Source organism: Carcharodon carcharias, chromosome 5 (assembly GCF_017639515.1).
Source record: "Carcharodon carcharias isolate sCarCar2 chromosome 5, sCarCar2.pri, whole genome shotgun sequence".
In the NCBI taxonomy this organism is placed as follows: Eukaryota; Metazoa; Chordata; class Chondrichthyes; order Lamniformes; family Lamnidae; genus Carcharodon; species Carcharodon carcharias.
The window spans coordinates 133,077,172-133,100,342 of record NC_054471.1 but is presented as its reverse complement, the minus strand read 5'-3'; the positions used below and the strand labels follow the sequence as shown (position 1 = coordinate 133,100,342).

Genomic DNA, 23,171 nt, shown 5'->3' with positions numbered 1-23,171 from the left:
ACTCCTTGAGGAGAAGGGAAAGCTGGAATGAGATTGAGCAACCCCGTACTCCTCTCACGTTGACACTGTTGGAGGCCAACTACAATGTCAGCGATGGAGTTCAGCCTATGCAGTGGAAGACCGATATCCTGGACCAAGGTATCCATGGCAGCTGCCATCCTGCCAGTGTTGACATTGGTGTGTTGGCATGCTGGCGCTAATACCTCAGACCAAATGCAGACAGACCCCTCTATTGTCCCTTGCAATCTGAGGAATGCAGCAGACATTTTTCCTGATGTCCCCTTGATTGTCTTTGCAGCTTCACCAACTGATTGAGGACCGAATCCAGAGTCCTGACTCGGACTCAGCAGATTCCTTACCTCCAACTGTCCTCTGAGTGCCGGTGACCTCAGATGAACAGATTGTGTGCTGGACTCACCAGATTGTGATCCTGAGGCTGCTCCACATCTAGGTGTATGTCACTGCGCTGGTGGAGGGTGTGGGTGAGCGCTGTGATGGGTCTTTCAGTGCTGCCCTCAGGGTCCTCATCTGAGGTGGTCCCAGCGCTGGGGTTGTGGTCAAGGTTGCTTGAGAGCGATGTGGCAGATGTGTGTAAGGGAGAAATTGGAGATTATTAGTGCTTGGCAGCAGAGTTGCACACAGAACAGTGGACTCAAAATAGCATTGAGAGAAGGATGATCTGGTGCATGCTCCTCACGTGAATGCTTGTTGCTGACCTCACTGTTACTACAGGAATGGTCCACGTCCTCTCCGGCCAGCTGCAATGCATGACTGTTGAACAGAGTGAGGACCTTGATGTCCGGAACTCTACCATCGGTTTGGGACCTCTCCCATTGGTTGTGTGTGATCTCATCCTGCATAAAGATGGTTGGAGAGAGTGTGAACAAGGTGCATGCCAGGCCAAATCAGAAGGATGCCAGGAGTGTGTATGTGCTGAGTAGAGCGAGGGAAGGAATGAGCAGGCGATCTCCAGAGTGGATGAGGCAGATGCAGATCTGAGGGTGTGTGTGGTGATGTCCCTTGAGCTGTCAGTGAGTGAAATGCCAGTGAATGTGTGATGGGGTTGAGAGTGATGAGATTGTTGACTTGCCCTGGTGTCACAGATGAGATCATTCATTCTTTTTCTTCACTGAATGGCGGACCTCTGTGTACAACGTTGGCACCTCTGCCACTGCCTCTCAAGCCAGAATGGTGAGATTGATGGAACTCCTGCAGCCAGAGCAGGCGTAGAGGACATTGTGGTGGGCCTCCATAGTGTCAAAAGGACGTCCCAGGGATAGATCACTGAATCGGGGGGGGCTGAACTCTTCTTGGCTGTTGGGGCCATGTCTTGAGCGGAGCAGTCCTGCGCTGCAAATATTGAGAAGTGTGTGCTCGGTGTTATGACACAACAGTTGTTAAAAGCGGAGTTATTTAAAATCGGAGGGAAACTTTAAACAACTGTTATAACCTATATTTTCAATTGGTACATTTGAGATGCAACTCTAAATTCAGGAATAAGACCACCAGTTCTCAAGAGGTTTTTATATAGCATTTTCACCTTACGAAATCAAAATGAGGTTCCTTTTAATTTGGTTCCTTTGCAGACAGTTGTAGGCTTACAGGTTTAGATCTTACATGCCTCTGACCTGCACACACAAACTCTTCTCAGGTCACACCTAGCCTTTGTCTTTGAATGTAAATTCTCATCATATCACCAGGCCCTAGTACCAATTTTATTAGTAATATAAACATTGCTTTGTATCTCCTAGCTAGATGCAAGATTTCACTCCCATTCTTGGATGCTCTATTCAACAAAATGCGAATGTACCCTCTACCTTACTGTTTACATCTCAAAACTACTGTACATCAAAGCACCCAGACTAGCTGGCTTTAATCCAATTAACACGCACACAGACTAATCCTCTTTTTTTTAAAAAAAAAAATTTCCAATAACAATATCTCTTCCTGAATATGGCTGTAGTTTAAATATGCGCCCAGAGTGAGGAAGCAGTGAGGTAATGGCATGGCTGACAAATCAGAGACCTGCTGCTAGTGATCCAGGGTGATTCCTATGACTGCATAATTTATGAAACGGGAAGGGAATGATACGGCATGAAAATCCGCCATTGCGGCTGATGGGTAAAATGTCCTTTTTCACGCCCACTGCTGTACTTAGTGCAAATCTGACATGATTCCGCCCTGTGTCTTTAATGATTATTATTATAGGTAACAATGAGGGACTATTTAACATTGCCTTTATGATCCCATGTTAGAAGAATTAAGTTCAAATGTATTGACTGCGAGGTTCGTGTAGCATCTGTCATAGGCAGAGCCAAACCACAGGATAATGATGTGGTGGGAGAGGAAATGGGTGCACAGAAAGCTATTTTGAGGTGTGACTGGAAACCAGTATGTTATCCACAATGCATGGCTTTCTGCCTGTCCGTGACTCCTGGCAATCATTGAAAGAGTGGAGGTTAAATGCATCATATCCACACTTCAAACTTCTTTAGGGAAGAGGAAGAAGTGAGGGAAATAATTTTTCTAAACTTAAGTTGATTTGTGGAATGATAAAGATCATTTGTAGTATTAAGCCTGCTCCTTCAACAGAGAATGTATAATATACTCCATAATGTACTCCATCATGGGCTGGATTTTACACACACCAGCCGACAGGTTTAAAAGTGGGGTTGGCTCATAAAATCCCGCATGTGGTCTTCCCGACATCAACCCACCTGCTTCCAATCTGAGTGAAATTTTATAGGTGGTGAGGAGACATTGACAGCCTGCCCACCTTTGGGCCTATTAAGACCTTTATGTGAAACAAAAGCAAAAATTGCTGGAAAAACTCAGCATGTCTGACAGGATCTGTGGAGAGAAAGGCAGAGTTAACATTTCAAGTCAGTCATATATATGGACTCTGCCTTTCTCTCCACAGATCCTGTCAGACGTGATGAGTTTTTCCAGCAATTTTTGTTTTTGTTTCAGATTTCCAGCATCCCGCAGTATTTTGCTTTTATCTCAAGGTCTTAAAGTGGCTAGTTATGTGGCTGTTTATTTTGCCAGTGACAGGCGGAGGCCCACACCATGCAGGAAGTCCAGCAGCTTTAGCAGTGCGGGCTGTTGTCAGGCAAGGGCAGGAGACCTTCCTTTGTGGGCCCCTGGGCCCTTGGATGCATCCCCCCCTCCCCAACCTGGTCATTGCTTCCCCCTTTTAACTACCCCCCCGCCCACTTCTGTCCTTGAGCTGGCCTCTTGAACCCAGCCCCCAACCCCTCTCATGACACTCACTGGGACTCTTGATCCTGCACTTACCAGGGCTCCTTGGCATGGTGGGACTGCCTGTAGTCACAGCAGTGGCCACCGCACCCGCACCCCTCTAGCGATGATGGGACCATGGAGCTACCAGCCATCCTGTTGGCCAGCAGCTCTCTAAGACAGGGCATCCTCCTGTAATATGTGTGGAAGCCTTGCCTTAAAGGAATTAATGCTGGTCCCAGCATTAAATTGCACTAGGGCAGCCATCAGGCTCATGGGTGAGCTGCCCTGCTAATTTTTAGCCAGGGAACGGGGTCCATGGTACCCCCTAAACTTAAGACCCTTGTCTATTTTTCTCATATAGATTTAAATGTGCTGTATAAATACTTCCTTATCCAATTTCCAAGTTTAACTTGGCAGAGGTGTGGGAATCAGGAGATAATCAGAGAGGGATACCAAGGTGCAAAGAATATTGGGAGACACAGATAATACTGGAGTGGGAATGGTAAGGCATTAGGTGGGTTCAGTGTAGGAGGGAAAGTAGTGAAGTCTAAATTAGGATTACAGCGCATGTTTGTGAATGCGCGGACTGTGGTAAATAAGATTGGTGAGTCACAGATAGCTATGTGGAAATAAGATATTGTGGCGATAACAGAAAGCTGGCTTAAAGAGGGACAGAACTGGGTGTTAAATATTCCTAGATACAAGGTGTCCAGGAAAGGGGGAGGGGTGGCATTATTGATTAAGGAGAGCATTGCAGTACTGGAGAGAGAGGACGTTCCGAGGGGTCAAGGAAAGAATTTATTTGGCTAGGGCTAAGGAACTAAAAAGATGCAGCTACATTGCTTGGTGTCATCTATAGGCCACCAACTAATGGGAAAGATATAGAGGAACAAATTTGCAAGGCAATTACAGATCTGCATGAATGATGGAGTAGTTATAATGGGAGACTTTAATTATCTGAATGTAGACTGCGATACTGGTAGTGTAAAGGACAGAGAGGTCAAGAGTTCCTAGAATGTGTCCAGGAGAGTTTTCTACAGCAGTATGTTTCCAATCCAATGAGAAAGACTGCCAGACCTAGTTCTTGGGAATGAGGTGAGCCATGTGGATCAAGTGTCTGTAGGGGACAGTGATCATTGTATCATAAGGTTTAGGTTGGCTATGGAAAAGGACAAGGAGCAACCCACAGAGTAAGAATAATTAACTAAGGGGTAGTGGGATGCGGTGGGGTGGGGGGGTGGGGCGGGGGTGGGGGTAGTGTCAGGAGGTGCAGGGAAACCAACTTCAATGGGGTAAGAATGGACCTGGCTCAGATAAATTGGAATCCAAGAATAGCAGTCAAAACTGTAACTGAACAATGGGCTGCCTATAAGGAAAAAATACAGTCAAGGTACATTCCCACAAAGGGGAAAGATAGGGCAAAGAAACCCAGAGCTCCCTGGATGATGAAAGAGATAGAGATTAAAATGAAGTAGAAAAGGTGTGGTTATGACAGATGTCAGGAGGATAATACCAGGCGGAGAACCAGGCTGAACACAGAAGTCTCAAAGGGGAATTGAAAAGGCAAATAAGAAAAGCAAAGGGAGAGCATGAGAAGAGATTAGCAGCTAACGCAAAAGAGAATTTAAAGCCCTCTGTGGACATATAAATAAAAGAGGGTGGTAAGAGGGGAAGTGGAACCAACCAAAAAGGGGATTTGTGCATGGATACAGGGGGCATGGTTGAGGTATTAAATGAATACTTTGCATCTCTTTCCCAAGAAAAACTATGCTGTCCAGGTTATGGTGAAAGAAGAGGTAGTTCAGACACTTGAAGGGTTTAAGACTGATGAGGAGGGGGTATTAGATAGGTTGCCTGTACTTAAAGTTGAAAAGGTATCAGGACGGAATGAGGTGGAAGTGAGAGTGTAAATTGTGGAGGCCAGTCAGTTAAACCTCATTGGCGGGGAAGCTTTTAGAAACGATAATTTGGCACAAAATTAATAATCACTTGTGCAATTGTAGGTTAATTAAGGAAAGCTAGCATAGATTTGCTAAGGGAAAATTCTGTTTAACCAACTTGCTGGAGTCTTTTGAAGAGGAAACAGAGGGTTGATAAGTGTAATGCTGTTGATGTGGTGTACATCGACTTCCAAAAGGCATTTGATAAAGTGCCACTCAATAGACTTAAGCAAAGTTAGACCTTATGTAATAAAAGGGATGGTAGCAACATGCATACACAATTGGCTGAGTGACAGGAAACAGAGTGGAGGTTTTTCGAACTGGAGGTTTATAGTAGAATTCCCCAGGGATCAGTGTTGGGATCCCTGCTCTTACTGGTATGTATTAATAACCTAGAGTCTAGGTCTTAGACCTTGGTGTACAGGTACAATTTTAAAATTAGCGGATGATATAAAACTTGAAAGTATTGTGAACTGTGAAGAAGAGTGTGTAGAACTTCAAAAGGAAATAGGTTGGTGAATAGGATGGACATGTGGCAGATGAAATTTTATTCTGAGAAGTATGAAGTGATTCATTTTTGTAGGAAGATGTGTTTTTGAAACAATTCCTATAGAAACTTAATGCCAAGCTCTTAAAAATAGATTATTGTCTCTCAGCTTTTTCCATATCCTTCCACCCTGAGATATTTCAAGGATGAAAATTCAGCCAAGTGCTATATCTGTAGAAAAATTTGTTTGAAATTCATGGCCCCTTTTAGGCTGTTGCAGTCCTTTTGTTACATTTTGGAACAAATTAGATGAGTAATTAATGTCACCCTTGAAATGACAGAGTTGGAAGGTCGACTATAGTAATAGGGTTTTTTTGGTTGAAGATCCTTTAAATAAAGATGTGGAGTTGAGCGTTATGTTAAAGTAGGCTATCTATTGGAACTTCAGTGATTCTAACACTGTAGCTTGCATCCGGATTTACTACACTTACACTTTAGAAGAATGCTTAATTCATTTGATATTTTTCATTTTGTTTTAGTAAGAATTGTCCTGCTGGTTGCAAAGCTGTGATAGGAGAAGTTTCTGGTGATTTTTCTCAAGGATATAGGCATGTGAGTACAAAACAAAAGAAAATTGTGCATTTGTTCTCTACAAATTCCTTTTATAGACCATCTTTGTGAAATTAAAATGTTTGGAGTTCAAACCTACCTTGTCACAAATCTATAGGTTTAATAATTGATGTTGTGGTGGCTGAGGAGGGAACGAAAAGGAGAAATTTATTTTCAAGCACTATGTACTTCTTAACTAATTTGGATGTAGTTAAACATAAAAAGTTGATTCAGTGACAAAGATTTTGAAATGTAGCATAATACATCTGTCCACTTTCTTTCATTTTTAGTTTCACCTTCATGATTGCATAGTTTGTGTTTATTTCATGTTTTTTACAGCTTTGCATCAGAAACAAATTCTGATTGGCTAGGTATCCCCTGCTCTCCTATTTTGTAAAATGAGTAAAAATGGCTTTAAAGATTTCCTGAATGTTAACAACTGCCAGCACTTAAATAAATCTGTAATATATTTTTAAATTTTATTCATTCTTGGGATATGGGTGCCACTGGCAAGACAACAATTATTTCTTGCTCATCCTTAGTTGCCCTTGAGATGTTCCCAAATATATTATCCGAGTTAATGCCTTATTTACAAAAGAATTTGCCTTTCCGGAAGGTGTACAGGAAAATTTTTAGCACGATAAAAGGTTGACACAAATGATTTGTAATACAACAAAAGGATTTATAAACTACTGATTTCTTGCAGGTTGCACTATAAACAAATTGCTGGTCTGGATAAGTTTGTACTCTAAATCAATACATGTGCTTTATTCAGAGAATTAGGTAGTTCTCTTTTTAGTATTTCTGATCTGAACATTCTGGGTTGAATTTTCTCTCGGTTGAGGGTGGGATTGTGCACGCAGAAGCGCTCGAAGGAGTACAGAAATCTCCCTGAGGCACAGAGTTGCCTCGGAGATTAGTTTAAGTTCCGAAAATTTTAAGACATGTCCCCTCATGTGACAGTGTCACATGAGCTGGGCCATGTCAATGAACTTCAATGAAAAAAATTATTTAATTTATAACCCCTTCATGAAACCTCATCCCGCTCATGGATGAGGTTCCATGAAAAATGTGAAGGCCGCCTGGGCTCTTTGCCTGTCCGCCAACCTTAAGATTGGACGGGCAGCTCAGGTAATTGGTTAATTGCCTTTTTAAATGGCCTTAATCGGCCTTTGACAGTTCGGCAGGTGCGCAGCCGAGTCAAAGATTCAGACCTCTGTTTTATTAAGCAGGGGTGGGGTTGGTGCTGTGGAGCAGGGATGGGGGAAGGGAGCGGGGTTTCTCCTCATTTGCAAGAGATTATGAACACGAGTCACTCCGAGTACATTGCAATAAAGACTGGTCAACCTGTATGGCTATTTGACTCTAGCCAAAGAATCAACTTTTCAAACACAGCGCCATCATTTTTATGGTGCCTTTTAACATAGTAAAACATTCCAAGGTGCTTCACAGAGCCAAATAAGGAATTTTTAGGACAAGTGCTCAAAAGATTAGTCAAAGAGGTAGGTTTCAAACAGTAAATAAAAACAGAAAATGCTGGAAATACTCAGGAGGGTAGGCAGCATCTATGGAGAGAGAACCAGTTAACATTTCATGTCAATAACCTTTCACCAGAACTCACTTTTGTAATAGGTTTTAAGGAGCCTCCTTAGTGAAGGAGAGAAGGGAGAATGGCTGCATAATTCTAAGGTGCAGAGGGATTTAAGTGTTCTGGTACATGAGTCACAAAAAGTTAGTATGCAGGTACAGCAAATAATTAAGAAGGCTAATGGAATGCTATCCTTTATTACGAGAGGGGTTGAACATAAAGTAAGGATGTTATGCTTCAGTTATACAGGGCATTGGTAAGACTGCACCTTGAATACTCTGTGCAGTTTTGGTCTCCTAATTTAAGGAAGGATGTAATTGGAGGCGGTTCAAAGGAGGTTTACTAGATTGATACCTGGAATGACTGGGTTGTTTTATGAGAAAAGGTTGGGCAGACTGAGCTTGTTTCCACTGGAGTTTAGAAGAGTGAAGGGTGATTTGATTGAAGTATACAAGATCCTGAACGGCCTTGACAAGGTGGATGTCAAAAGGATGTTTCATCTTGTGGGTGGGTCCAGAACTAGGGGGCATTGTTTTAAAATTTAGGACAGGGATGAGGAGAATCTTTTTCTCTAAGCCTTGTGCAACTTTGGAATTCTCTGCTTCAGAAGGCAGTGGAGGCGGGGTCATTGAATATTTTTTAAGGCAGAGGTAGATAGATTCTTGTAAGGCAAGGGAATCAAAGGTTATCAGGTTTAGATGGGAACATGGAAATCGAAACACAAGATCAGCTATGATCTTATTGAATGGTGGAGCAGGCTTGAGGGGCCGAATGGTCTACCCCGTTCCTATTTCTTATGTTCTTATGTAGGTAGACAAACTGAAAAGTTTACAGAGGGAACTCCAGAGCTTAGAGCCAAGGCAGCCGAAGGCATGACGTTGGAACTGTGCAAGAGGCCAAAGTTTAGGCTATACAGAGATTTCAGAGGGTTGTAGGGAGGGAGGAGGCTACAGAGATGTGGAGGGTTGAGGTAATAGAGGGATTTGAAAATAAGAATGAGAATTTTAAATTTGAGGTGTTACTGGACCAGGAGCCAATGTTGGGAGAAAACTCGACTTGGTGATGGGACTTGGCGTGAGGTGGGACACAGGCAGCAGAGTTTTGGATGGTAGAAGTTGGGAGGTCGGCCAGGGGACCATTGGAATCGTCAAGTCTAGGGGAAATAAAGGCAGGGATGAGGATCACGGCAGCAATTAGACAATTCTTCATGCAGAAAGTTGTTGGAATACGGAATGCTGTGCCCCACAGGCAAAGATCATTGTTAGCCATCCTGTCAGTGGTCTGGTAGTATAGCAGTTGATGAAAAATTAGGAGACTGGTTAATGGCCAGAATTTTATGTTCAACGAGCGGGTGTGCACCCAACCTGAAATCACGTGAAATAGCGCAAGTAGTCATCGGGCATGAGTCCCAACGCCTTCATACTTATGCACAACATTATAGTCGGCGGGTGCGCGCGGGAGTTGGAAGCACGGCCGTCAACAATTAAGCAGGCAATTAAGCCCACTAAATAAGCGATTACTAGAGATTTTATGTGGCTTTCGCACTTTTACATTTGGCGGCTAGGCGGCCTTCACGGTTTTGCTTCATATTTGATCCAGGGCAGGATAAAATGTCCAGGACGAAATAAAGTAAAGATGGTGTTTGAAGCTTGAGGTGTTATGAGTTCTGCTGTCAGTTGCTTGAATTTGCATTACAGAGAGAATTTGTGGCATTTTCTTTTGCGTAAATGTAATTGAAACAAAACTGCAGCTCCCTGAGGCAGCTCCACAGCATTGGTCAGCCTTCAGGGAGCTTGTTGGAAACGCCCGCCTGCATCTTCACTTCTCTTGGTGCCTCGCATCTTCCTGTCATGCCCCCCCAAAACAGCACTGAGCCTCTTTCAGCGCACATTTCACGCTGGCTGCCCACTAATTGGCCAGCCATCGTGAAATCGCATACAGGGTCAGATTGCGGCTGGACACAGACATCATGACTGCTTCCGGGCCCATTGATCAAGTGCGCCCGACAAGCGCAAGATTCAGGCCAATGTTTGTGATTCAGCAAGTTTTTTGCACTAATGGAGTAAGCCAGAAGATGTGTCAGAGGTTGCCATATTCCTGGATTTTCTGAAACATGCTTCAGCATTCCTGAAAATGAATATTTGTAGTGATGTTATGGGTTAAATGCTGATCAGGACACTGGGAGTATTTCCTTGCTCTTTATTGACCATACAATAATCTCGCCCACCTGAGTGGGGAAAATAGTACCTTGGTTTAACGTTTCATTCAAATGGCAGAATTCCCTCTATACTGCATTGGAACATAGCCTCGATAATGGGCTCAAAACTCCAGAGTAGTGTTTGAGTCTATAATCTTCTGATGTGGGATTGTTACCACTGAGCCAAGGCCGATTCCCAAAGAGGAAATAGTCTTTCCCTATTCACAAGATCAAAACCCTTCACCATTTTAAAAAAATTCTTGAATCTCTCCTTAACTTTCTCTACACCAGTGGAAATAGTCCCAGGATCTCAAGTCTCTCATCACACTCGAAAGGTAGGATTATGCTAGGGATGGGAAACTATGATTATGAAACATCTGTTTATTCTTTGAGCATCAAGTAAGTAATTTATTAGCACATTAATGTTACCCATTTGACCAACTATTATTTTTTTTTAGACATCTGCCCTTTGTAAGGCTGCCATTCATGCTGGTGTAATACTGGATGAACTAGGTGGCATGATAGATATTGTTCAGCATAAAGGTCTGAGTCGATATGAAGGCATCCTGGCAAATGGTGTTTTGTCAAAAGAGTAAGTAACAAGTTTCCTTTAATTTACTTCAAGTATAAATTCATTTGAAAAATAGAATTTTTTTGTTGCCATAACAAATGTAAAATAAATTGAAATGTTAATTTTCTCCCCCATTCTGCTCAAAGGCAACTTGAAAAACAAAATGTGTGGTAGAAAAGACAATCAAATTTAGCGTTTTCTCTCATAGAAATTTTTCTTGACATCTAGGAGGAAAAATTGTTTGCATAGTGCCGCTTCAAGCAAAATTATGCAGACATACGCGATTCCCCACGGGCAGACAAGCTCATAAATGCAAACATTCCCTCATTTTTTTAATTCACTCATGGGATATGGGCTTCACTGACTGGGTCAGCATTTATTGTTCATCCCTAGCTGCCCTTGAGAAGTTGGTGGCGAGCTGCCTTCTTGAACCGCTGCAGTCCATACAGTGTGGGTATACCCACAGTGCTGTTAGGAAAGGAGATCGTGGATTTTGACCCAGTGACAGAGAAAGAATGGTGATATATTTCCAAGTCAGGATGGTGAGTGACTTGGAGCGAAACTTCCAGGTGGTGGTGATTGATATTGAGTATCTCACACTGGCTGTGCAGTCTGCCCCTGGAAAATCACTATTGTCACCGTTACCCTGCTTGAAGTGGCACTACACAAACAAATCTTTCCCCCATTGTCTTAAGGGAAAGAAAATGAGTAAGGCAGACAATGTAGCATTTAATCTGTATTTCATTCCTGTGTCGGCTTAGATTATGTGCTGAAATCTGTGGTGGGGCTTGAAGCTACAACCTTCTGACATAGTGCGCTAAGCCAAGCTGCAACTTGGGATAAAAGCCATTCATGCTCACTTTTAAAATGTTTCAATTCAAAATATATCGTATTGACTTTATCCTCTTTGTTATATTTTCAGTGGATCCCTGTCAGATAAGCGGATTGTGTTTGGCACTAATGGTAAGATGGCATTGTTACGAATAGGAAGTTTATAAGATTGTCATGTTTTGGGACTGTCTCTTTAATTTAGGGTAAAATGGAGGAATGAAGGGTCATGTGACCAGTTCTGCAATCTGCTTGGGTGGCTTGGTTGTTAAAGGGGAGCCCAGGTTATTTTATTGAGACGACAGTGCAAGGCATTCATACCTGTGGATTATGATCAGGGCATCTGTGATGACTTTGGGTAGGCTGTTAGGCCTGGACTTTTGTCCGTGTGTTAGGTGCATAGAGCCAGGAAAATTCCCGGCTTTGTGAACCCAACTTCTTTAAATGTGGACCCAAATGCCTAATTTTCAGTCCAGTGTGAGCGGTCTATATTAGTAAAAGGGGTGGGTGACCCTAGTGAATGATCAGAGGTGGGCCCAGCATGGGTTTGCTGACTCGGCCACATATAAAAAGCGGGCCTTTAGGAAGGCTCGTTTGAGGGGTCAAAAAGTGATGGTCGGGTATACATGCTTCAGAGAAGATGTCATTGACTCGTTAGGTAAGTGGGGTAAAGGTTGTCCAACTGTTAGCCAACCCTGGGTCAGATGGCCCGTCATGGGCTTTCCCTGGGAAAAAGCTACTTTTTGCTGCCTGTTCAAAGTGTACTCTACTAAAGCACTGAAGTCATGGAGCAGATTCACAAAACACAGCCATGGAGGTAGCATCGTCCTGGCACCACTACCTGTTAAAGGTATGCAGTAACGTAGTTTGTTTTGTCGTTCATGGGAGGTGGGCATCGCTGGCTAGGCCAGCATTTATTGCTCATCCCTAACTGCCCTTGTTCAGAGGAGATTTAAGAGTCAACCACATTGCTGTGGTTGCAATGTAGGCCAGACCAGGTGAAGATGGCAGATATCCTTCCCTAAAGGACATTAGTGAACCAGGTGGGTTTTTACAACAATCGACAATGGCTTCATGGGGCAGTATTTTTAGGTCGGCAGACAGGCATGATAAGCGGGCCAGGGAGCGGCCGGAGACTGGACCACAGCCCGAGATCAGTCCCTGACTGCGATTTCACGCTGGCTGGCCAGAAGTGCAAGCTGAAGTGCTCAGCACTGTCAGGGTGGGGGCATGGTAGGAGGGCAGGTGCTGATGTAAGTGTTGGCACGGGCGAGCGCTGAATGAAAGCTCTCTGAAAGCAGAGAGCTGCCTCAGGGAGCTGAAGACTTTAAAACGATTAAATAAAGATTTTAAAATCCAGGAAAAAAATTTCTACGTATCAGAATCAGTCACTTGAACATATACATTATGTTCAATGAAAATAGTGCTCATACATTTTTATTTTTTTAATTTAACAACGGAAACCTCATCCTGCCTTTGGATGAGGTTTCATCAAAAATACAAAGTCTGCCTGGCCGATTCGTCCATCCACCAACCATAAGGTTGGATAGATCATGAAAAATCTGGGACAGTTGGAACCAAAACAACTTTTATTGTCGTCTTAATTGATGGTGGGTGTACCTCTGACACTCGCGCATTCCCACCAACCAAAATATCATGCGAGCGTGGGATGACGTCAGGGCCCTCACCCAATGTCATCACAAGCAATTTTGCATCCGATCGGGTCGGACGCCTGCCCACACACCGACCAAAAAATTCTGCCTGTGGCCACCATTAGATTTTTAATTCCAGATTTTAATGGAATTCATATTCCACCATCTGCCATGCTGGGATTTGAACCCTGGCCCCTAGAGGATACCCTAGGTCTCTGGGATACTAGCCCAGTGACAATACCACTATGCCACCACTTCTCCCGCAATCCCACAGATGAACAGCCTCATGGATATTATCCCATCCACTTGCCTTCTTGCCACCCATCTCATAGATTGTGCCCACAAGGCTGAGCCTTAACCAGGTCCTTCACATTTGCACACTCTCATGGCAATGCAGTGTGACTAAGAGGGAGTAAATCAATAGGGCTGTCCGTGGTCATGGAGATCAGCATGCTGCCTTGGAGTCACAGCTGCAGCATAGAGCCATTTTCTCCACCGCAGCTTACCAGTAATCATTGATGAAATGTTTAAAATGGTCAATTCATGTAGGCTTGCAAAGTGATTGGGAGCATTGTAATCTGAATGGCTCACAACTCTCTTCGCCTTACATTTGTATTGTTAGAATGTCACACAGAGGAACCGCTGGGGAAGGGTTGGGTCTAATTGCCCCATGCTTCTTAGATCGGGACCTGCACGTTTTGGTCTACGAGGTCCAGAAGAGTAGAGCAGTTCTGTCCCCTGCTGGCTGGCGTAATCCACCAGTCACCACAAAGAAGGCCTGGATTCAAATTGCAGCTGTGGTGAGTGCAGCAGGTGGCTACAAGAGACATGGATACAGTGTCAGAAAAGGTTCAGTGACTTGCTGCATTCTGGCAAAGTGAGTAGCTTGGCTCATCCACATAGAGGTCCAAGGGAAGGGTCATATGTACATTTGTAGCTCAGGTGCGAGACATGGCACATACCCCTGCTTCAGCATTGAGGCTTGTATGTGTAAGCTGCTCATTTAAGTGTGCACAGAACACATGTGAATGAGCACTGTGATGCACGGACACAGCGAAGAGAGATTTCCCTGCATGCATTATATATCAGGCTAACAATAAATCATGTGAATGTGAAAAACACCAAAGTGATGGCCCAACTGAGGGTGGCTCAGTCTAGCTGAAACTGATTCGCTCGGTGTAACAGGTGGAGATTTCCAGGGTGCCAGAGCAGCTGTCTGTTGGTAATGGTGAATCACTGGTAGCGGGTGATAAAGGTAATGGTAAATTCACCTTCAAACATGGTGGTAATTGTGGAGGTCATGATGTCAGTTCACTGAATACAAGTGGAAATTAGCATGAGAGGGAGTTCAAGGGTGGGGTTGCATATGAGGGCAGCATGGACATGTTTAAGGCAATGGCATGCATTAATGAGAAGGGCTGTACCTAAATAACCCCTTCTGTACCTCACACAAGTCCCAGCTCCACTTTCTCAATCCCTGGCGTAGATCACCCCTCGGACATCAGGAGAAGGAAGAGATGTCCGAGAAGGCAGCGTCACACCAAACAACCCCACAATCCACCAACTCAGATACCAGCATATCAGAGGGATGTAGCGCGTGTAGAGTCGATGGCACAAGGTGAAAGTCACCGCACCAGATTTCAGGAGGAGGTGTCAGGTCCTCCTAGGAGGAGGGGGGAAAGTCACGATGATGTCCCAGTGGGCAGGAACCTGGAGCCTCTGGAGTCACCTTTTGAGGCACAGTATTTAGATAATCAGCAGCAGATGTGTGGACATTTGGCAGAGTTCCCTGAGGCAGAGGGAATTCCAGGACTCCAAATGGAGTAGTCCATCAATATCATGAGCTTCACATGGCCCCAGGGTTTCAACTGCATGTGCTCTGTCCATGAGAGGTTGGCCAATCTTGTGGAGAGATACATGCAGCAACACTCAGACTGCATGCAAGAATAATGTCTCGGCCAGGAAAGGGTGCAAGCCTCCCTCCGTAGCCTGGGTCAGTCCACTCAGAGTTTGAGCGCTGACATATAGTGCATTCAGGGTATCTCTCTTTACTGTGCCTGTGCATCACAGTGCTCATTCACATCTATCCTGTGTGCACCTTAATGAGTAGCTTATACATGAGCTGCATACCCTGAACAAGATGGTCGCACTGTTGGTACAGTGGTTGCTGGAATGGACAACTTCTGTGCACTAGCAGCCAGCCTTATCAGCCCCATCTGAAGGCCAGCCAAGAGCTATGGAGGTCCACCTCCCCAGCCCCTCTGCCAGAGCATTTGTCTGCTCCACATGTGTCAGTGACCATGGCTGCTCATGCAGAGACTGCAGCCTGAAGGAGGTCCCCAGTGGCTGTCTGCACAATGAAGCTGGTCACCATGCTCCTCATTGCTGTATAGACCAAGAAGTGAGCAGCCTACCTCCACCTCCTCGGAAGCAACACGGGGTTGGGGGGAGTATGAGTGAGCACAGGGCACCGTCTCAGAGCACTAATAGGTTCACCGTGGTTACACTTTTCACATTGTAAATATCACATTTGAGCAATTTTTCAATATATGCACATTGACTCACAGATGACTTGGTATGTGCTTGTACACCGCAAAACTCAAAAAGAATGTTAATATTATGAAGGGCGTTCTTACTAGTGATAGTGAAGATGGCATGCTGAGGTCCATCTTGCATTGATGTAATCAGGAGGAAAGGTATGACCATATTTATGACTCATCGGAAGGCTTCTTCCTTCTCTGGTCTATCACATAATAATCCAGTGTTCAAAGGCTCAAGCACTGAGAAGCTCCTTACTTCTTTCATTGTTCATCCATGCTGTGCATTACTAATGCTCTGGAGGACGAATTCCTGGAATGTATAAAAGATGGTTTTCAAGAACAGCATATTGAGGAACCATGTAGAGAATGGGCTCTTTTAGATCTAGTATTGTGCAATGAGAAAGAGTGATTAATAATCTCGTTGTAAAGGAGCCCAGAGGGAAGAGTATCCATAATGTGATAGACTTTACGTTAAACTTGAAAGTGATGTAGTTCAGTCCGAAATTAGGTTCTTAAATCTAAACAAAGGAAACGACAAAGGTATATGGGGGTAAATTGGCTATGGTAAATTGGGGAAACTACATTAAAAGGTATGATGGTGGACAGGCAATGGCTTTCATTAAATGAATTAATACATGGTTTACAACAAATCTACATTCATTTGAAGCACAAAACCCAGCAGTAAAGATGATCTAACCATGGTTAACAAGAGAAGTTAAAGATTCTATTAGATCAAAGCAAGAGGCTTATAAATTTGCTGCAAAAAAGTAGTAAGCCTGATGATTGGGAGCACTTTAGAATTAAGCAAAGGAGGACCAAGAAACTGACAAAGAAAGAGAAGATAGAATATGAAAGTAAACTAATGAGAAACATAAAAACTGACTTTAGAAGTTTCTATAGATATGTAAAAAGGAAAAGATGAATAAAGACAAATGTGGGCCCATTACAAGCAGAGACACAAGAATTTATAATGGGGGATAAGGAAATGGCAGAGAAACAAAACATGTACTTTGTGTCTGTCTTCAAGGAAGAAGATTAACCTCCCAGGAATACTAGAGAACCAAGGGACTAGCAAGAATGAGGAACTGAAAGAAATTAATAAAAATGTAGAACTGGAGAAATTAATGGGACTGAAAGTTGTTAAATGCCCTGGACTTGATGATCCACATCCCATAGTGTTGAAACAAGTGGCCGTAGAGTTAGTGGATGCGCTGGTGGTCATTTTCCAAAATTCCATGGGCCTGAATTTTTCAGATGGCGGGCTCTTGCTAGCCATTACCCCCTGCTGACTCCCAAGTGTCCCACAGCCATTTCACGCTCAACTGAGCATTAAGTGGCTGCAGGTGGGACTTCCGCCCCTCACTTGGAAGGAAGTCCCGCCTATGAGAGCTGCCAGCCAATCAGATTGGCCACTTAATTGGGGCAAGGGCGGGCTTCCCATCTGAGGCCTTGCCCACCTCAGTGTAAAATTACTGTGTAGTCAATGCAGGCAGGAACCCGGAGGGAATCCAGTTCCTTCAATTTCATGCACCCACCAATCCCCCCGCCCCCCGCACCCACCCCCCGGCCCCGATCTAAAAACCCGCTGGCGGGTGAGCATGATATTCTGGCCATAGATTCTGGAACAGTTTCTGCAGATTGGAAGGTAACAAATGTAACACCACTATTTAAGAAAGGAGGAAGAGGGAAAAGGGGGAACTACAGATCTGTTAGCCTAACATCAGTAGTAGGGAAAATGCTATAATCTATTATAAAGGATGTGGTAACTGGAAACTTAGAAAATAATGGTAGGATTGGGCAGTGTCAATTAATAAAATAGAAATCGGGTCTGACAGATCTGTTAAGAGTTTTTGAGGATGTAGCTAGCAGAATAGATAAGAGAGAAGCGGTGGATGTTGTGTATTTGGATTTTCAGGAGACTTCGTACAGGAAGTTAGTAAGCAAAATCAGCCATGATGGTATTGAATGGCAGAGTAGGTTCGGTGGGCCGTGTGCTCTACTCTGGGTCCTATTTCCTATGTTCTTATGGGATTGGTGGTAATATACTGGAATGGATTGAGGATTAGTTAACAGACAAAAAACAGAGAGTAGGAGTAAAGGGTCATTCTCAGGTTGGCAGGCTATGACTAGAGGGGGGGTAATACAAGGATCAGTGCTCCAGATATTCACAATATGTATCAATGATTTAGATGTGGGGACCAAATGCAATATTTCCAAATTTGCTGATGACTCAAAACTTGATGGAAATGTGAGTTGCAAGGAAGATATAAAGAGGCTTCAAGAGAATTTAGGCAGGCTAAGTGATGAGCAAGAACATGGCAGCTGGAATATAATGTGGAAAAATGTCAAGTTATCCATTTTGGTAGGAAAAACAGAAATACAGAGTATTTCTTAAATGGCGAGAGATTGAGGAGTTTTGATGTACAAAGGGATCTGGATGTACTTGTTCATAAGTCACTGAAAGCCAACATGCAGGTGCAGCAAGCAATTAGGAAGGCAAATGTCCATTATATCAAGAGGATTTGAGTACAGGAGTAAAGAAGAGTTGCTTCAATTGTATCGAGCCCTGGTGAGACTGCACCTAGAATATTGTGTACAGTTTTGGTCTCCTTATTTAAGGAAGGATATACTTGCCATAGTGGGAGGCTCACTGGACTGATTCCTGGGATGACAGAATTGCCTTTTGAGGAGAGATTGAGGAGACCGGGCCTTCATTCTCCAGAGTAAAGAAAAATGAAAGGTGATCTCATTGAAGCATACAGAATTGATACAAGACTCGACAGGATAGATGCAGGAAGGATGTTTCCCCTGGCTAGGAGGGCTCTAGAGCCAGGGGACACAGTCTCAGTATAAGAGGTAAGCCATTTAGGCTTGAGATAAGTGAGTGAAAAAATTCCTCCTCATCAATTGTGGAATTCTCTACACCAGAGGGCTGTGGAAGCTCAGTCATTGAATATGTTCAAGACTGAGATCGCTAGATTTTTCTAGATTTGAAAGATATCAAGGGATATTGGGATAATGCAGGAAAATGGCATTAAGGTAGGATATCAGCCATGATCTTATTGAATGGTGGAGCAGGCTCAAGGGACCGAGTGGCCTACTCCTCCTATTTCCTATGTTCATGCTTAATTTGACGGGAAGCTTAATGAGAAGAATCTACGAGCAGTTCAGGTCAGCAGGCACATCGCAAGCATGAGTGTGGGTCCAAGGCAGTCATCTGCATGGCAGTGTTAGGTATTGGCCTGGGTGTTAGCATCACAGGGCGAGATGATGTGTATGCTCCAGAAAATATTGCTAGTCTGCTGTCCCCACTACTTTGGCAGCATTTCCATTGCAGGTGGCAGAGAATGTGCTTTGTATGGGAAGCTGAGGTCTGGAAGCCAAGAATGTTGCATGTGCCACCCACTGCAGAAACTGGACCATTAGCTAGAATGGATGGTGTGCAAGTTCATTCAAAGAGATTTTGTTGAACAGTTGTGGGCTTATCCTGCGCTATATGCCTCATCTGCACATACAATTATATCAGCACGTATTGTGTCTGAAGCCTTAAGAAATAATAACATTCTCAACATTGTGGGCATGGTTTAAGTGTGCACAGGGTGGCGGCTTTCACACCTCATTTACAGGCAATGGCATTTATGTGAGGGGCCCAAGTTGTGAAGGACTTTTTACCATGTGTGTTTACAATATGTTAAAGCCCAGGGTTATGCTGGTGTGGGTTGCAGCCATTTTATTTTGTCTGAGTCAAGCTCATCGATGTTCTTTCTCTCCCTTGTCAAGGTTAGGCATTCCTCTGAGTAATTGTGGAGTCAATGTAAAAGGTTGTTTGGTTGGAAGTTGTTCATGGCAAGTGTGGGATTGGAGGACCCTATGAGAACCTATTCTGCATAAGGACATGCCTGGTAATGAGCCCATCCAACACAGAGTCAGCCCTGGCTACATGGCCATGTCTCTCAGCTTCTCTGCTATCGGTGGCCTCCTGATCCTCCTCTGTTTCAAAATTGTTTGAATGGCTAGGGGCTTCCTCCTCCTCCTGCTCCATATTGTCCTCATCATCCTCCACCTCCTCAGAGGTGCCAATGACATCTTCCTCTTCGAGTTATGGGCCTCTATAATTCAGGATACCCTTGCTGGGGCTTACTGCAGAGCTCCACCCAACGATCGAGACACTTGAATCACATTTTTAGAATGCCAGTGGCCTGCTCAACTGTACTCCTTGCGTTGACACGGCTGCTGTTGTAGTCATGCTCTGCCTCAGTTTGAGGGCTCCTAAAGAATGTCATTAGTTAGGTTCTTAAGGGGTGCCTCTTGTCCCCTAGAAACCAGCCAAGCATCTGCAAAGATGGCTGAAATAGCTGACAGAGTTGGGAACTCCTTAGTACGAAGATGTCATGGCAGCTACCAGGGAACTTTGCACACACTTGAAGAAAGACCTTGTTTGGTCACAAACCACCTGTCCATACATTGAGTGAGTGAAAGGCCTTCTGAATGATGAAGCTGTCCACATGTTGAGTTGGGGCCTTTAAGATGACAAGGGTGCAACCAGTAACCCCCTGTACCTGAAGGAAGCCTGCTCACTGGGCAAAAGCCGTGGCGCACTCTGTCTGAGATGCCAGATCAGCAAGGAAATTGTGATCACTTACATGAGCACACAGAGCATTAGTTACAGACTTAGCACAGCTGTGTGCTACTGACTGGGATATAACAAACAGGTCTCCTGCTGATCCCGAAAAGAGCTTGAGGAATAAAAATTGAGAGCAATGATTACCTTTACAGTCTGGGCAAGGGAGTGAATAGAGTTTGGTTCAAGTTGTTGGTGGACCATGCAATATATGTCAGTTACCCCTTCACAGCTTAATCTCAGTCCCCTTTGGCACTGGTTCTCTGTCATATTGAGATAGGATGTCTGGTGTTGGTACACCCATCCCATAGTGTAATATCTGGTTGCCCTCCCTCTCCTCCTCCTCCCTGGTGTGCATGGCACTGCCTCTGTCTCCTGATCTTGTGCCCTCCCTCTGATCTTCAGCTTCTATGGCATCTATGTGTGAGGGTGCTATGCCCATCTTGTATTTTCTTTCACACAAAGCGCTATGCGCCTTTCTCAAGCACAAAGTTCTTCCTGTCACCTCCGTGCATGAGTCAAGAGGGGAAAATAATATTGCCCTGCAAGTCTAGAAGGCCCACCCTCCTCCTACCTTGAGTTTAAGCCAAACAGCTGGTATCGAGTTTTTACCACTTATACGGCAGTAAATAAAACTTTAAAACAAATTCCTGTCCAAAATGGGTGCCCTGGCTATCTTAAAAAAAAATCCACAAAGTTCAAATCAGCTTTTACCAGGTCTAAGCTATGCTTGTCAAGTTTCACACTCCGACTTCACCAAAATCACACATACTTGGAGGCAGCTGCTGATTTAAATGGGCAGCTGCAACCGCGAAATATGCACGCATGAAACGTGACCCAGCCCCATTCCCGTCCCAGAGAAAATGGTAAGTGCCCTGTTCGGAGGCGGGACTTTTGATTTCCGGACCCGTCCACCATTTTTGCACCAATGGAGAGTCTATCCATCATTCCGAAAATCCAGGCCTTAGTCTCACAGGGAGGTGTTAGGAATGTCAGGTTTTAGACAATTTAAAATATAATTGTTTATGTTTAATTCCAAGAAAGAATGGAGTTGCGGGTTCAGGAGAGTATTTCTACCTGGATGCAAGGCCCATGTGATTCATGTTGCCATGGAGTTGGGCTTTGAGAGGGGAACAGGTCATAGAAAGCCATTGTAGTATCAGCTTACAGGGTTTTCTTAAGATTTCCCCGGACTCCTCAGACAGGTCAGTCTGCAATAATCTGGGAGAGAGAGGTCAAAGAGATAGAGGCAGCCAGTCTGTATTGTTCACTACGCAGAATGTGAGTGGGAGCTCGCACTCAAATTGAAAAGTTCAAGGTCGTGAGGTGTTAAACAGGGCTGGAAGATTTGGCTAGAGGGAAAAAATCTCCAGAGTAACTCTCACTGTGAAAGTCAGCTCAGGGATTAGAAGTTATCAGGCTGGAAAAGGAAGCAAGTCAGCAGGAGCTGAGAATAGCTTTGGAATAGTTCCTAGAGAATGAAGTAACCACTAAAGGGATAGTATAAAGTATTACAACAAAATGGGATTTTCAGTAATTTTGAGGGGAGATGGTAGTGTAATGGTAATGTCACTGGACTAGTGATCCAAAGACCTCAGCTAATGCTCTGGAGATAAGGGTTCAAATCCCAACAAAAAATCAGGATTATAAAGCTAGTCTCAGTAATAGTGACCATGAAACTATCATCAATTCTTTTAAAGACCCATCTGGTTCAATGATGTCCTTTAGGGAAGGCCTATATGTGACTTCAGGCTCATAGCAATGTGATTGACTCTTAACTGTCCTCTACAATGGTTTAACAAGCCAATCAGTTCAAGAGCCATTAGGGAAACGCAACAAATGGTGGCCTTGCCAGCGATGACCACATCCCATGAAAGAATAAATTAAAAAATGTTAATTGGGGAAGGTTTTTTCTGTAGCTTAAAGTGTAAGTTGCATACAAAAATAGTGTTTAGTCATTGTTGCTTTTAATTAGTCTGTTACAGTAAAAGTCTTAAAACTTGAAATCTTGTCATGTGATCCCCTCAGTCAGTCACTGGAAGTTTAAATGACAAAACATTTTAATTGCATGCCCATAAGTATGTTTTCTCATTGAAATGTAACATCTTTAGGATCAGCATTTGGACAAAATTCAATTATTGACACACTGATTTAGCACTAGGTGCAACTCTTGTTGTGGAAATGCTCTAAAGAAACTTATGTTCGCACTCCAGCCAAAGTTATACACGTTCATGCAAACGTCACCTTATTGAGTACAGTTTGTACTTGCCCTTTTCCAAAAGAATATCTAACCTCTGCTGAACCTCACCAGGATTGACTGGGAAGGTGCTGGCCATAAAGAGGATTCAAAAGTCCTGTCTATCTACTCTTCTCCAAGACCTAGGGTTGCTGAACTAGACGTAGCCAGTAATCGAACAGATTTTGGGGAGCATAGCTTCTTCCCCAACCCCTGCTATTATTTAGTTCTGTATTGTTCCTTCCTTTCCAGATGTTTCCCAGTATCACTGTAAGATGACAGATAGCAGGAAGGCCTGACATTGTCATGTAAATACTCAGAGTGGCATTTGATCTACATGACGTTCACACTCTGTGTTTACAGAAAGGAAAAGACAATTGTTTCTTTAAGCTTTATACAAAAATAAATCAAATTCACAATCCAGTTGAGGCAATATAAACTCATATCCTTTTCACCTTCAAATATCAACCCGCCTGTATCTGGCTCCCTGCAACAAAGGTTTGGACAACCCTGCAACAAATGAAGATCTAACCAGTTTTCAAGCAGTTTAGTTGATATGGGGCAGGATTTTTTGGATGGTGGGGTTTCCTGTTCTGCCACCCAAAGAGCTGGTGGGAGACACATCCCTACCGAATACATCAGCTGCTAGCCAATCTGAT

The 23,171-nt window shown here is 43.8% G+C and overlaps 1 protein-coding gene across 4 annotated transcripts in view; it reads left to right on the top strand.

Annotated features, from left to right (window-relative positions):
• dcbld1 (discoidin, CUB and LCCL domain containing 1) overlaps nt 1–23,171 on the top strand; it is a 119,373-nt gene that overhangs the window by 58,396 nt on the left and 37,806 nt on the right. For all 4 annotated transcript variants that reach the window (XM_041187295.1, XM_041187294.1, XM_041187298.1 and 1 more), the window contains exons 5-7: nt 6,210–6,282; nt 10,523–10,656; nt 11,558–11,598. In XM_041187295.1, the coding sequence (XP_041043229.1) occupies nt 6,210–6,282; nt 10,523–10,656; nt 11,558–11,598 (248 nt within the window). The remainder of the gene's footprint in view (nt 1–6,209; nt 6,283–10,522; nt 10,657–11,557; nt 11,599–23,171) is intronic.